Here is a 13,142-nt window from a genome sequence, read left to right as displayed (position 1 = left end):
TCGCGAAACGAAAACGTGTTCTTTGTTGTCGTCTAAGTTAAAGTCGGCTATTTTTATTCCCGTTAAGTTCATTTCTGCGCCGAATTTATTACGAGAATTATCGCAGCTTCTTTATCATTTCTTATTATCGCTCTCTCCTCTCTTTCTGTCTTTCTCTCTCTCTCTCTCTGTTTCTCTGGATATCAAGTTTAGCTGCTTGCAAGCAAAATAGAAAGAAGAAAGATTGCTCTTTAAAAATAACTAACGCAATACTCTAGATGAAATTTTTGAATAAAAGGATAAAATAAAAAAGTAGGTCGAGTTCTCAGGGTTACAAGCTCAGAATACGATTAAGAATCTTTAATCGATTGGCGTCGTTTCAATTCGTATTCCCCTTTGATCTCAATCACGCGGCGGAAAATGTAAAAATGCCGCTGCTAAATTGATTCGTGGGGAAGAGGAAAAGAAAAAAAAAAAGGGCAGCGGTGGAAAAGGGACAGGACGAACGAGAGAGGGACAGATGGAGAGAGAAGGAGGCGGAGCAGGAAATAAGTTCGGCCGCCATTTTGGGTGAGATTTGTCTTCATTAGGACTTCCTGCGGCGCCACTAACGTCCCACCTGGCGTTATAAGGTGTTGAACCACTCGAAGCGGTGATATTAGCGGCTGATGAAACGATATTGCTCCTGATGGGTGGTCCCCCACCTCAGTGTCGTTGATGAAGACGCGAACAGTTGGCTCTCCTTCGTCTTCCTCGCACGGAGTTACGAGCCGCCGCTGACTTATTCACCCCTGATGTGGATTTACCAAGGCGACCCTTCGCCGCGCCGCGTATAAGGTGTACCTAAAGTACATACGTGGCACATCGGGGACGCTTTAGTTCACTCCCAGTTCCCCAAGTCGCATTTATTTCACGTACAATACGAGAGTAATAGAATACGGACACTGATTACGTGTTAAGCGACGTACTAACGTTGCACGATATCTTTTCCGCGGAACAATGCCGACCTGCTCCTTTCGTCTTCTCCGAATCGTCTCGCTCGATCGCGGCACTTTATTCGCGACCGTTTCTTTTCCTACTTTATGTAATGTCTACTTTTCGCTTTATTCGAGCGGGCGACTTCTCTCGGATGTGTTGGATACACCCAGTATCTTTCAGCGCGTGCCTAGCCGCCCGATCAAAGTAACGCTTATCGCTTATTGCAAAAGTACCGGACGTGTTTGCTACCTCCGCTCGGCTCACCTGAACATAACTCCGCCTGTACTTTACCGCGACATTCTCTTACCGAATTCTGACTCGCCGAAAGGAATGTGCGCGGAGCACGCGATCGTCCATAAATTTGGCGCTCCTTTGAAACATTTTTCGTACATATCGACCCGTTTTCCGCTCCGCCGTATTTAATCTCTCCAGAAAAGAAACGATAATAGTTTCTCCCTTGAATTAGTCTTTGGAGAGATAAAATATAATAATAGATTTTCTTTTTTTTACGGGATGTAAATTAATTTGTTTCTCTTAAATTTGTACGAGATCATACAATGTAAAAAATTAAAAAAAAAAGAAAAAAAAAAAAAAAGGCTTACGAAAGTCGGCAGTCCTCAAGCTGCCTTTCGACAGGATAAGTACATAAGTAGACGAGTACTCTTTAAAATACAACAGACGTACGCTCATACGTAATTGCCCCTAACGAGATTTACATTAGATCCGCGCAGACTTCTTCAACGCGCGTTTGCATTACGTGATCTTTGCGCGAGATAGAATTCAGAGTCGGGAAATCGCATTCAGCGTTAAATGCGCGATGAGAATATGGATCATTGTGTTTGTAAAGGTAATGAGGATAATGGCGGAAGACCTCGAACGTTGATCTCGGAAAGGGAGGGGAAAATGGGTAGAAGTGGCGTGACAATCCGGCCGGCTAAAGAATTTCTCTCGTAATTACGCTAATCAGCGGCACGTGAATCGACCGCCTGTTTTTCGACGATTTCAAAGCCGCTGAGTGCGAGCGGAGGACGAACGTACGCCGGAAATAGACGCGAGAGACGGCGAAGGGGTTGCGCGCGCGAAAGCGGACGAGAGGCGAAAGATGCGCCGCGAGAGAGATGAAAATCTGAGAAAGAAGTCTGAGCTAATAGGATCAGAGAGCCGCAGTCAAACGATCCTTGAAGCCGCTGTTATTTAGAGAGATGCGAATGAGACGTCTCAAAGCGACGTTACGTCGCGGTTACACCGTTCTCGAGATTCACGGAATCGCCCGCGCACAAATTGCATTAAACTTTACTGCGCTGGTATTTTCAATTTAAATTAATGCAACCACGTATAAACTGCGATTCACGTGTCGAGATACCTAAAGTACTATTTCATAGAATCTAAGCGAGTAGCATAAACCAGCAACGCTGCTCCAGATTACATAAAGTAAGAACTTGGATATTTAACGATGTGCAAAATGTAATTTGGATAAAGTCAAGTCGGAAGGCACAAACTATATTCGTACTTTTAAAAATAATAATCTGAGGTATTATAGAAAATTAAAAGTCCCTCGAGTAAAAAGAAAAAAAGAAAGAAAAAAAAAATAAATAAATTTCTGACGAATCAAACCTCGTGTATCTGTCACTGAGACTGAAGATGGATTATCTTTTTTTCACGTTCTAGCAATAAAATCATTCTCCGCGACGATAAAAGTTGAAAAACGTTCCTCGAGCTAAAATAAAATCGCCCGTGGATTCTCGTAGCCGCGAACGAGCGAAAGAGAAATTTGTCGCCGAACCGAGGAAGCGGCTTTTCTTCCAGGTATTTTAAACGGCCCGCGTCCGCACCTCGTGGAAGGACGAGCGTCTCGTCGCGACTGACAAAGGACGTCGTCTCCCGGTCATTAGTTACGGCGTCGTCACTTCTGCAATTAGAAGCCACTAAGCATTTTTTTCGCTCCACGCCCTACGTCCCTCTTCTCTTCAGTGCGCGTCTTTACGAGGGCCGGCAAGCCGTGGCGTGTGAGTCGACACGCCGTATTCCCGAGGGGATCCTTATGTGGCAGCCGAGTTACCGTATTTTATGCTCTACGCTGAAACGAGCCTCTCGCACTTCGTTTCTTCGTTAAACGACGATTCGAACGGCATCCGTTATACCTCAATAGCTCAACCGGAGAGCGGTTTTGAATTGCTCCGGAAGCGATTAGCTGAGAAATAAATGCGGTTTCTCTGAACGAATGGGAGAGTGCACTGCATGGTTCCATTTTAATTTTCTTTGAGAAAAAAAATATTAAAAAAAAAAAAGAAGTAATTTCCTTCTCTTCTTTCTCAGTTATCTTATCAGATAATTTATATTCATGTTAAGATCTAAACGGGAGATCTAAGAGCATTTTAAAAATCTGTACGTTTATCATTTAAATTTAGACAAATATAAAACAATTATTTTAAGTAGCTTTTAATTTTAATTTAATCCTTATCTTTCGAAATATAATACTCAGAATCGCTGATGTACGTTCAGTCCGAGCTTGCACAAAATGAATATGGACTTTTGGACAAATCGAACGCGCTTACGCATTTACAAATTACGACTCGTCGATCTCGCATTAACGATCTGTCGCCTCTCTCTCTCGCGAGTAACGCGGCAAGAAAACGCAAGACGAACGACGCCGTAACTTTGTCGCCCGCGCATCGGCCGCGAGATCGTACGCGAGCCAGGAAAGAAGGAGCAGGAAAGCGAAAGTGGCAGGTCGCGCTTACAAACCGGCGAAAAATCAAACGATAAATCTCGAACTCGGGGTTGCGGTTATGCCCTTGGGTCTAAACGACTAAATAAGTGTTCCAATTTCAAAATTACCCGCTAAACGATTTGTGGGCCGGCAGAAAATATATCGTTGACATGTGGGCAAAGCCCCTCGGGTTAAGAGCCAGGGTAGCAAGCCGACGCGGGAGCGCAAGAGAGAGATAGAGAGAGAAAGAGGGTGAAAGCGGGTGACGAGGGGCAAGGGGGAAGAGAAGAGAGACTCCCGGAGATGCTGTCGGGAGACAAATGACCGCCGACCGACGGAAGACACTTCCAAATTGCTCCACGGTGTCGCAGACCCGCCTCTTTTTGCGTGTCTCCTCGTATATTCTTCGAATGCTCACTTGTAGCGGGCGGACGACTTATTAGCGAAATACCGCGGGACGCGGACGTGTGGCACGAGCGCCCGTTTGTTTCGACTACACACTCGATCTGATCTCTAAGCAAAAGGCGCGACTTTTATTTCCCGGACGCTTCAGCTTTCGCCGGCACACGCATACGCTTCGCACAATTATTATTCCTTCCGTTCACCTTTAACGATTACACGCGACGATTAGAATAATCTTGGAATGGATAAAGTTTCAAATTTTATTTTCGGCAGTAAGATTCTTTTATTAATTGCTTTAATGTAATAACTCATTTCACAAGAATATTATAATTTATTTGCGAATAATTCTGCGACTGCGGCGGCACGAACGCGAGGCGTTAAAGCGCTTAATGAAATTAATAAAATAAAACTTTCTAATAAAGTTATGTTTCCAACTATATTCCCGATAGCGGTGCAAAATACTGCCGCCGGCATGAGTCCCGCATGTAAGAAAAAAAAAAAAACGCACAGTGTAGAAGTACCGTTAAAAAGCATGTCGGGACAGTGTGACAACTGAATTATTTTTCTTTCTTTTTTTTTTCCACCTGCCCTCTCCCCTTTCGCGCGCCGATAAAGACGTCAAATATTCCCGGGAGACTGGTTGTTCACAATAATGGCAAGAGGCGCGATGGGAGAATTTGTTACATCACCGACGTATTTACAGCGACGAATTCGAGTAATGCATCGCGCGCGGTTAACCCATTTCGATTTTTCTTTACGCGATAGCGGTGTCGCTGTCGCAGAGACATGCCGATAAAAAAGCACGTGTCTAATTGCCTAGAATCAACCCTTTCATTCGGCGAAATTGTTACGACTCGCGGTCGTAATAAACGCGTTAAGTCCGTTAACTCAGTCGCGAGTGCGAAACTTGCGTGGGAAGGGAATCGGCGTCGCAGAATTATTTCCTCGGATAGAGTAATCATCAAAGGTGTTTAATGATGTGAAAATTATCGCGCCGCAACATTGTAATGTATATGGTATTTTCTTTGTTTCTTTAGCAAGAGTAAATACAGCATTTATATTAAATTGTCCGCTCAACTCGAACACTTCGAGCGGCCGGTGGAAATCTAATTGTTCACCGGAAGACGCACCGGAACTTGTTAACGGCGCGACGATTTTCTTTGTTGCATCACAGGCCGTTTGCAGTTTGACCGTAAAATTCAACTTAACAAGAAACTGTTATCGAATAATCTACTCGACGAGACGCCAGTTAAGCTGTTTCAAGATCGTCGCGCCTCTTAACTCCGTCACTATTCTACCCGAGTGAATCTTGCTCGAGCGTAACCAAGATGGCCGTACAACGGTTTTGTTGGTCTTTCGCGAGACATATCATGTCGCTTTGCATCGTGGCTGCTCGCTTCTAAGGCCGTATTCCCCCGCGTCGCGATGCCGCGATAAATCAAGCAACGAGAATTTCTCTAACATATTTTTCACATGTAATCTTTATTTAAAATAAATTATCGGAGTAAAGTACTCGGCGCTCAAAAAAAAAAAAATTCTAAGGTAGCAATTTTCCTCGACGACTTAACTAGAAAAAAATCTCGACCGCAAATTGATAATAAAAATAATAGATATATTTTTGCAATTAAATATTTTAACATTATTTTAAGAAATCGCCAATGCTTTATACGGAAAATGTATTTTTTTACAACTTTTAATGTCATTATAAGATTATGACTCTCAAGGAATATGATAATGCTGCGTCGAAAAAATGTCCCACATATGTATAATGTAGTTTGTTGCACCGCGTAACCCACTTTCTAAAACTGGTGTACTCTTTACAAGCTGCACATCAGTTGAGCGACAAAAGGATCAATCTGTTATTAATTATTGCGATTCATTATGAGAGCGATTTCGTAAATTATGTTCGGAAGAAGATAAAGCATGGATATACACTAAGTATTATACCGGCTCGCGTAATTAAACCAAATTTTCGGCCAAGTCAGCACATTAATCAAGCAAATTTCGCTGCCATCTGTGGCCCTAGTAGATGTCATACGCGGATACGGTTTGTGCACGGCAGGTGGTCGCGTCGGCTGTCTTTTATAAAGAATTTATTTCAGTACAATTTTCCAGCGCGCACCAATATAAAAAAAAATTTGTACTTTTAATCGCTTATAATTTTAAAGGACTTTCACTGATTTAAGTAAAATTCAATAATTTACGTAAGGTACACCTTTAAGAAATATATTTTAAAAGGTGGCGTCTTATCTCTCCTACATTAACATTTTTCTCAATAGAATTTCGGGCGTTTGTTGAAAAGGGTGAGAAAATATTTCGGGTAAGAAAGTATTTGCGCGCGCGCGTGCAGCGAGGATTTTTTAATCCGTTGGAAAGTTAAAGAGAAAGAGGAAAGAGATGCGAGTTGCGAAAAGACAGCCGAAGCGGCGAATCGTGAACATCAAACGAATTAAATCTCTGCGGAGAACCGACCGCAGAAACTAATATCTCGACGCTTCTTCCGTCCGTCCATCCGTCTATTCGTTTACCGTTTCGTCGTCGTGTCTCAACATCTTTGTCGTGCAAAATTCTCGTCTGCTTTGTCTTCGATTTCATTTGTCGATGCATTCTCGGATCGCCAGGGGATTAAAAATAAACGTTAAACTGAAGGGAAATATTTGACGTGAGCGAGAAATGTAATAAAGTTGGGAAACGTATGATTGATTAAATTGATCTTCGTTACGAATATTATGAAATTGTAATTTATATGAAGTAATATTAAATAAAAAAAATAGTAAATTAATTACAATATCGTCATTTGATTAATAACGATATATGAAAAATATACATATTTTTACATTATTTAAGTTAAAAATATTTAACTTTCTATAATAATTTTCTTTTATTGTTTTTTTTTATTTTTTTAATAAATGTTATGTTGTACTTGAGTTACTGTACGTACGTATAATCAAATCAATACCTTTCGCGAAAGGATCGCCTGCGTGTTCGTTAGTGCGTGTATGATAGCCTACTCTTTAATTATTTTCCTGAAGTCTATAAATCGGGAATTAATTTTCTCTTTTCCACAAGCGCGAGTTAGTTATTAATATTTCTTTCCACATGATATTGATTTCAGTCGTAAGCATGGCTAAATTAATATACGAGCAAATAGATTACCCGCGAAACATTCCATATTTCTAATCTATTAATATTCGCGCATAAAATTGATTGCGTTCCCGGTTCTTTCCTCCCCCTCACCTTTTTTATAGTACGACGACTACAATTTAATCAAACATGTCCAATACAAACGCAGCTAAGAATACGTTTGACCGAAAATAACGTAAAATTACGGACACCTCGTAATTATCGTTTATAATTTTCCTACGCGAGTGTCAGGATTCCGACACTTCGGATGAACGGTTAAACTCCAAACGTAAATGTCGGCTATTAGAGAAACTGGGCGTGCTGGGAATTCGGCGGAACACGTGTTACGTTGTATATTTTCGGATTTGCGCACGGCGGCGAGCGCGCTTGTACTCTCGCGCCCAATTAGCGTAATAAAATGATTAGGATGGTAAGAACGTATTCTTTCAAATCGCTCGAGCTGCCGCTTCGAAAACCCGAAAACAAGACATCCGGAGCACCTTATATGCGAACGACGTCGCTCGTGCCGGTTGGCGTGAGTTTTTAAAGTGGACTGTACGGTCGGGTTGCGCAGGTGTGACCGATGGCGGCGGCCTTTGATCCTGTAGCGACTCCTCGGCTACTTTGTCCACGACTCATCGCGTTCTTCTCCCGCCCTTTCCCTTCTCGCTCACTCTCTCTCTTTCTCTCTCGCCTCTCTCCTTTCCTTTTCTCTCTTTCTCTCTTTTTCATCATTCGATTCGATTATTTCCTAATGGCTAACGCCATTGCGAAAACTACCACCGCGTATATTCCCTGGTAAACATTACGCGAAATAAAATATAAAAAAAAAAATATATGTGGGGTCTCGCTCCGGTTATTGGATAACGACGTTAATTGACAATATTTTCCTCGTTTCGAGGGCCCGCGCGAGCATAACGAAAATTATAAAACGGGAACCGGTATTACGCGGCATCATCGTTAATAAGATACGACGACGGCCGGTGATTATTTTAGGCTGCTTCGCGCAAGGAAGCGATTAGCCAATGGAACCGATACGGCAATCTTCTTGTCAAGCCCTTACACACGGGATAGATTTTCCGCCATCTAATTCAAGGAGACCACTTATCGAAAATAATCCGCAGATTATTTAAATAAATCCATCAGTTTTACGTGCCGATCTTGATAGACAAACGGTTTAACGTATATTTTAAAAAATTAGGTTGCTGCGCGCATTCGTGAAACAAGATCTATAAAATAGGGCATCAAAAGTTGCTTTAATTGGCTGCTTTTTAAACCAGTAATTAATTTATAATAATAAGCTTTTGAAGAAAATTACCGCGTTTACAACGAACTCGATAAGACGCGATGGAAAATTAAAAAAGAAAAAGAAAAACTTCTTCAAGCAATCTCCGATCTTTTCGCAGAAAGTATTTCGATGTAATAAACTTGCAATAATAAATGCATATCAGCATGCACGCGTGCATTATTATTAAATAAAATTTCAATAATTTAAACCGTAAATTACTTAATTATTTAATTGCGATAAAATTCGATCTGGATTTGTTAGCCGAAAAATGTATACAAAATTAATTGACAGAACGCGTTGCATTTTACTGGGAAATGAGCACAATAATATCGCAAAATAAGATTATTTATACCCGCATAAACCTGATCTATTGCAACTACAAATCGCTTTGTGGCTAAAAGCGAACGTCTGGTAGAAACATTCTGAACTACAGCCTTAGCTAGTAACCGGGAACTATGATAGTTATGGCTCTCGGAATTCCGTGGACTGAGCACCGTAACGAATCCGTAATACTTTTATGGGTAGAACCCTTCCATGTCACGAAAATACATTTAATTTGTAGCCCTTAGAGACGATTCCGTGAACCACAATTCCACCGGCGGCCGCCAGAAAAAAAAGCTACGATTCGCTTTGCATGTTCTGACGCGGGATTATTAAATTTCGATTACTGTACGTACGCATCGTGCATTCCGTATGTTGTAAGATAACAATTATATGTGAAGTAATACTTCAGAAGTCGTTTTATTAAAGAAAAAAAAAATAAATAAAATATATATAGAATATTGCTTAGTCTTTCAAAAATTTCAAGACCGAGATCAAATACATATAAAGAAAAATATTTTATCTAGCAGTCGAAAAATAACTTAAACGATTACAATGCCCAACGATAATTCCGTCATGTACAAAACAGCTTCTCAAAAGATCGCCGCGCAGCTGCGCATGCATCGATCCCCGACATATCTCATGCCTGCGTTGCTTATCGGCAATCTCGCGAAATTAATTGGTAATTATCTTGTCCCGATTGTGCGTGCCGCGTAACGCATGTACATTCAATATTTATCGATGTTTAAATTCACGCGATATAGAGAAACTCTCGGCGTAAATGTTGGATCAATCTGCTGAAATGTAATATATTCCTCTTATCGCGTCTCCCGATCACTTGCCTTATTCTCACACGCGGAATTAACTGCGCATAACGCACGTTAAGTAAGTGGCGAAAACGATAAAACACGCGGAGCGGTTAAGCATTCGTTTAATTTCCTAAAGTTCCTCCTTTTTTTCTTTTCCTCTCGCGCGACCGTATTTTATGCCCGGCGCATTCTCATGGCGGTGAACTTTTTCCGCCACGTAGATCTTCGCGAGCGATTGCTCAGACAACGTCAGCGATAAAATCATAGTACACCTATTCGTATCGGTAACTAATTATCGCAATGTATTCCCGAGACACAATTCGTCGAGACCGACGGTCTCGTTATCGATAGTATTTAATTGCCGCTGAATCTATGATTCGTTTGCGCAAATCTGCGCTCGGTCACTCATTATTCTCGTGACAACCACGGTGCGATGCGGCACTAACCGCGGAGACTCAATCATTTTCAGGTCTTTTCGTGACAAATATATTATTTCAGGTTATTTAAATGATGAAATTTTTACTGAAGACTGACTAGAAGAAACTATGCGCGCGCTACGAGTGGGATATTTTTTAAAAGATCCCAATTTCAAACAACAAAAAAGAAAATTATGCTACTTACCAATCTGCATGAGCTCAGCGGAGTTGAAGAGTTCAGCCGGTGACTGTAACATAAAATGAAAAATATTAATGTAGACATGACGATATATCAGTTAATAAATTTAATAAAAAAAAAGGTAAAAGTTTTTTCTAAAGATTTTATATAAAAAAAATTTATATTTACCTATAAGTTGCTCCGCCGATGCAGGATGCCCTTCCCGGGCCTGCTCCTCCTCTCAGCTGGGACGTGTCGAGTCATCCTTCCGCGCACAAGTAACTCGCGAACACCCCGACCCGTGATTTTAATACCGCGAAAATTACTCAACGATCACTCGCGCGTTCCATGGTTTAGCACTCGCGATTAAAAGATAGTCGTGTGTCGAAAAAATACGCCCGAATACTCAGCGGAACATTCGGGACGACCGACGAACCGGCTGCGGTTCGTATATATCTTAATATCGGCGGTGACGAACTCGTTGAGGACAGCGGACAGCGGACAGCAACTGTGTCGATCTGTAACATAAAGAAATATCAAGTGGTTAATCGTAGTTATCGTGCTGGAAGGGTTTTCGTTAAATGGAAGTGCGAATTACTTTCGGTACGGAGACACGTGCTTGCTGTGCCGTGCGTAGTACGTGTGTGCTCGCCCGACCGCTGGAGAAGGACAAAGCGAGAGTGGGAGTAGTGGGGGAATATACCTAGCGCGCGGCACGTAGGCTCGCGCTCGCTCTTCCCCCCGTCTCCCCCTGCTTACCCCTTGCCTTCCCCGTCCCCTCGCCTCCCCGTCCCCCTGCCTCCCCCGCCTATCTATTCGTTACTCTAGTTCGATTTAATTGTAATATTTAATTAGTATGTTCAGACAAAGACGGTACTTCCACCAAATCGTCCTCGATCTTGAAAATCGCGAAGACCGTCTTTGCCTGGACATATTAATTAAATATTAAAATTAAATAAAACTTTAAAATCACCGACTTGATATCCGACGTTAACTCTCGCTTGGCGTGGAGCAAGCCAAGCGAGAGAGAACTAATCAACTAATGGTTTTAAGCGGCGACAATTAAAAATCTAATTCATGCGTCATCTACCAATTTTTTAAGATATATAAAAGGAAAAGAGACTAGAAGTAATCATGCACACGCTGCGCGCACGATTTTTTTAAAAGATCCTAATTGCTATATAATATAATATAATACCAATTGTATTGATTGCTGTGTTAAAATAAGCGTGTAAACACGACTGACCGTGTCTAATTTCTTGTGTTACAGAGCAAGCCAATCACTTGAACCTGTTCAACAATCGCCAGCAGCCAAAAAAGAAGCGCAAGAGCCGGACCGCGTTCACGAATCAGCAGATTTTCGAGCTGGAGAAGAGATTCTTGTATCAGAAGTACTTGAGTCCAGCCGACAGGGACGAGATCGCTGCTCAGCTGGGTCTGAGCAATGCCCAAGTGATTACGTGGTTCCAAAACAGGAGGGCAAAGCTCAAGAGGGACATGGAGGAACTTAAGAAGGACGTACAGACTGTGAATCCACTTCTGGTCGCCCAGCATCACAAGACTTTCCTAGAGAACGTGCAAGATCTGGGAATCCTAAAGAAACGACCATTGCCAAACTCCATGGACGAGAAATCGTAGAGCCCGACTCGATATCGCCTTTTCGACTCTTTGTGTGCAATTGAATCTCGACGGGGAAATCGGACAATTACCTACTCGTAATATCCGACACTTTTGACGAAGCAAAATAAGAAAAGAAAAAAAAAAAACAAAAAATTAAATCATAATACGTCATTTCATGTTACGGTTATTACTCGAACAAGCACGTATGAAAATTGTGTTACGCGTCAACGACTGCATTTTATATCGTCTTCTTTTTACATGCGGTCTTTAAATATTTTGTCTTAAAAAAGAAAAAAAAAAAAAGAAAAAAAAGAAAAATGTGAAAAGCGAATCTTACGATAAGGGGCATCTTCTAAATATTATCTGTCTAATAATCCATTACGAATCAATGTTCGAAAATTAAAATTGTTATTTGTCAATGGAGAAATATTCCGATACGACGGTGCAATTTCTACATTCTGAAAATACGACCAATCAAAGGGTGGACGTGTCGCTGTAAAATTTTTCAAAAGTAATTTTCGTTGTGCTTGTTAGAACTGAGAAGGGGGGGAAAAAAAAGAGGGTGGCGTTCTTGTGTCGTAATTTACGGCTTTAAATGGAAAGCGTATCATAGTCCGCTGCAATTTTACGCGCAGAGCGCGATGTATTATAATGTATTTATTATAAAACGAGGTCGTGAGGAGGGCCCCGGCATAAAATGATCGATAATAAATTATTAAATGAATATTATTCCGTAAATTATAAACAACCACGCGTTGTGGGCGCCATTGTGTACATATACTGTATATAGATATACATCGTTCCCTTGATAATGTTACGTACAGGCATGATAGAGACCGTTATACAAGATTAGAATTAAAGGAAACCGTAAGAGCATAGATGGGACACTGCAATATACCTGATTATGAGTTTAATTAGTGAATTTTAGGAGCGAGTAAAATGTATATCTGCATATGGCGATTCGTAAAGTGATAGTGAGGTACGTGAGACTAAAAAGCATAGGAGCGCGTGTGTAAATCGACTTTAGTACAGTGTATAGCGAAGCTAAATAAATGGAAACATTATTGAAAACCGTTTCTACGTACTTTTCTAACTTCCTCCGCCACGACCGTTCCTTTCAATTTCTCCCGCAACAAACTCTGACGGACGGTAATACAAGGCAAGACCGTATTAAAATGAGATTATCGTCTTTATTTTTTACGAATAAAATATTTATATATTATAAAAGTGTAACGTTCCGTCGGATCGACGAAGACGTGAGGTAATAAAAAGTCGCATAAAACTCGCGTTGTTCTTTCACGAGTTGCTTTAACGAGGG

The 13,142-nt window shown here is 41.3% G+C and overlaps 1 protein-coding gene across 1 annotated transcript in view; it reads left to right on the top strand.

Moving 5' to 3' along the window:
- LOC139104120 (uncharacterized) overlaps positions 1-12,155 on the top strand; it is a 47,474-nt gene extending 35,319 nt beyond the window's left edge. The window contains exon 2 of the mRNA XM_070659361.1: positions 11,475-12,155. Coding sequence (XP_070515462.1) covers positions 11,475-11,842 — 368 coding nt within the window. The 3' untranslated portion in view covers positions 11,843-12,155. The remainder of the gene's footprint in view (positions 1-11,474) is intronic.
- Positions 12,156-13,142: the final 987 nt, after the last annotated feature.

Source organism: Cardiocondyla obscurior, linkage group LG07 (genome assembly GCF_019399895.1).
Source record: "Cardiocondyla obscurior isolate alpha-2009 linkage group LG07, Cobs3.1, whole genome shotgun sequence".
NCBI classification, from domain to species: Eukaryota; Metazoa; Arthropoda; class Insecta; order Hymenoptera; family Formicidae; genus Cardiocondyla; species Cardiocondyla obscurior.
Note: the sequence above shows the minus strand (reverse complement) of the source record. Positions and strands in the feature narration are given on the sequence as shown.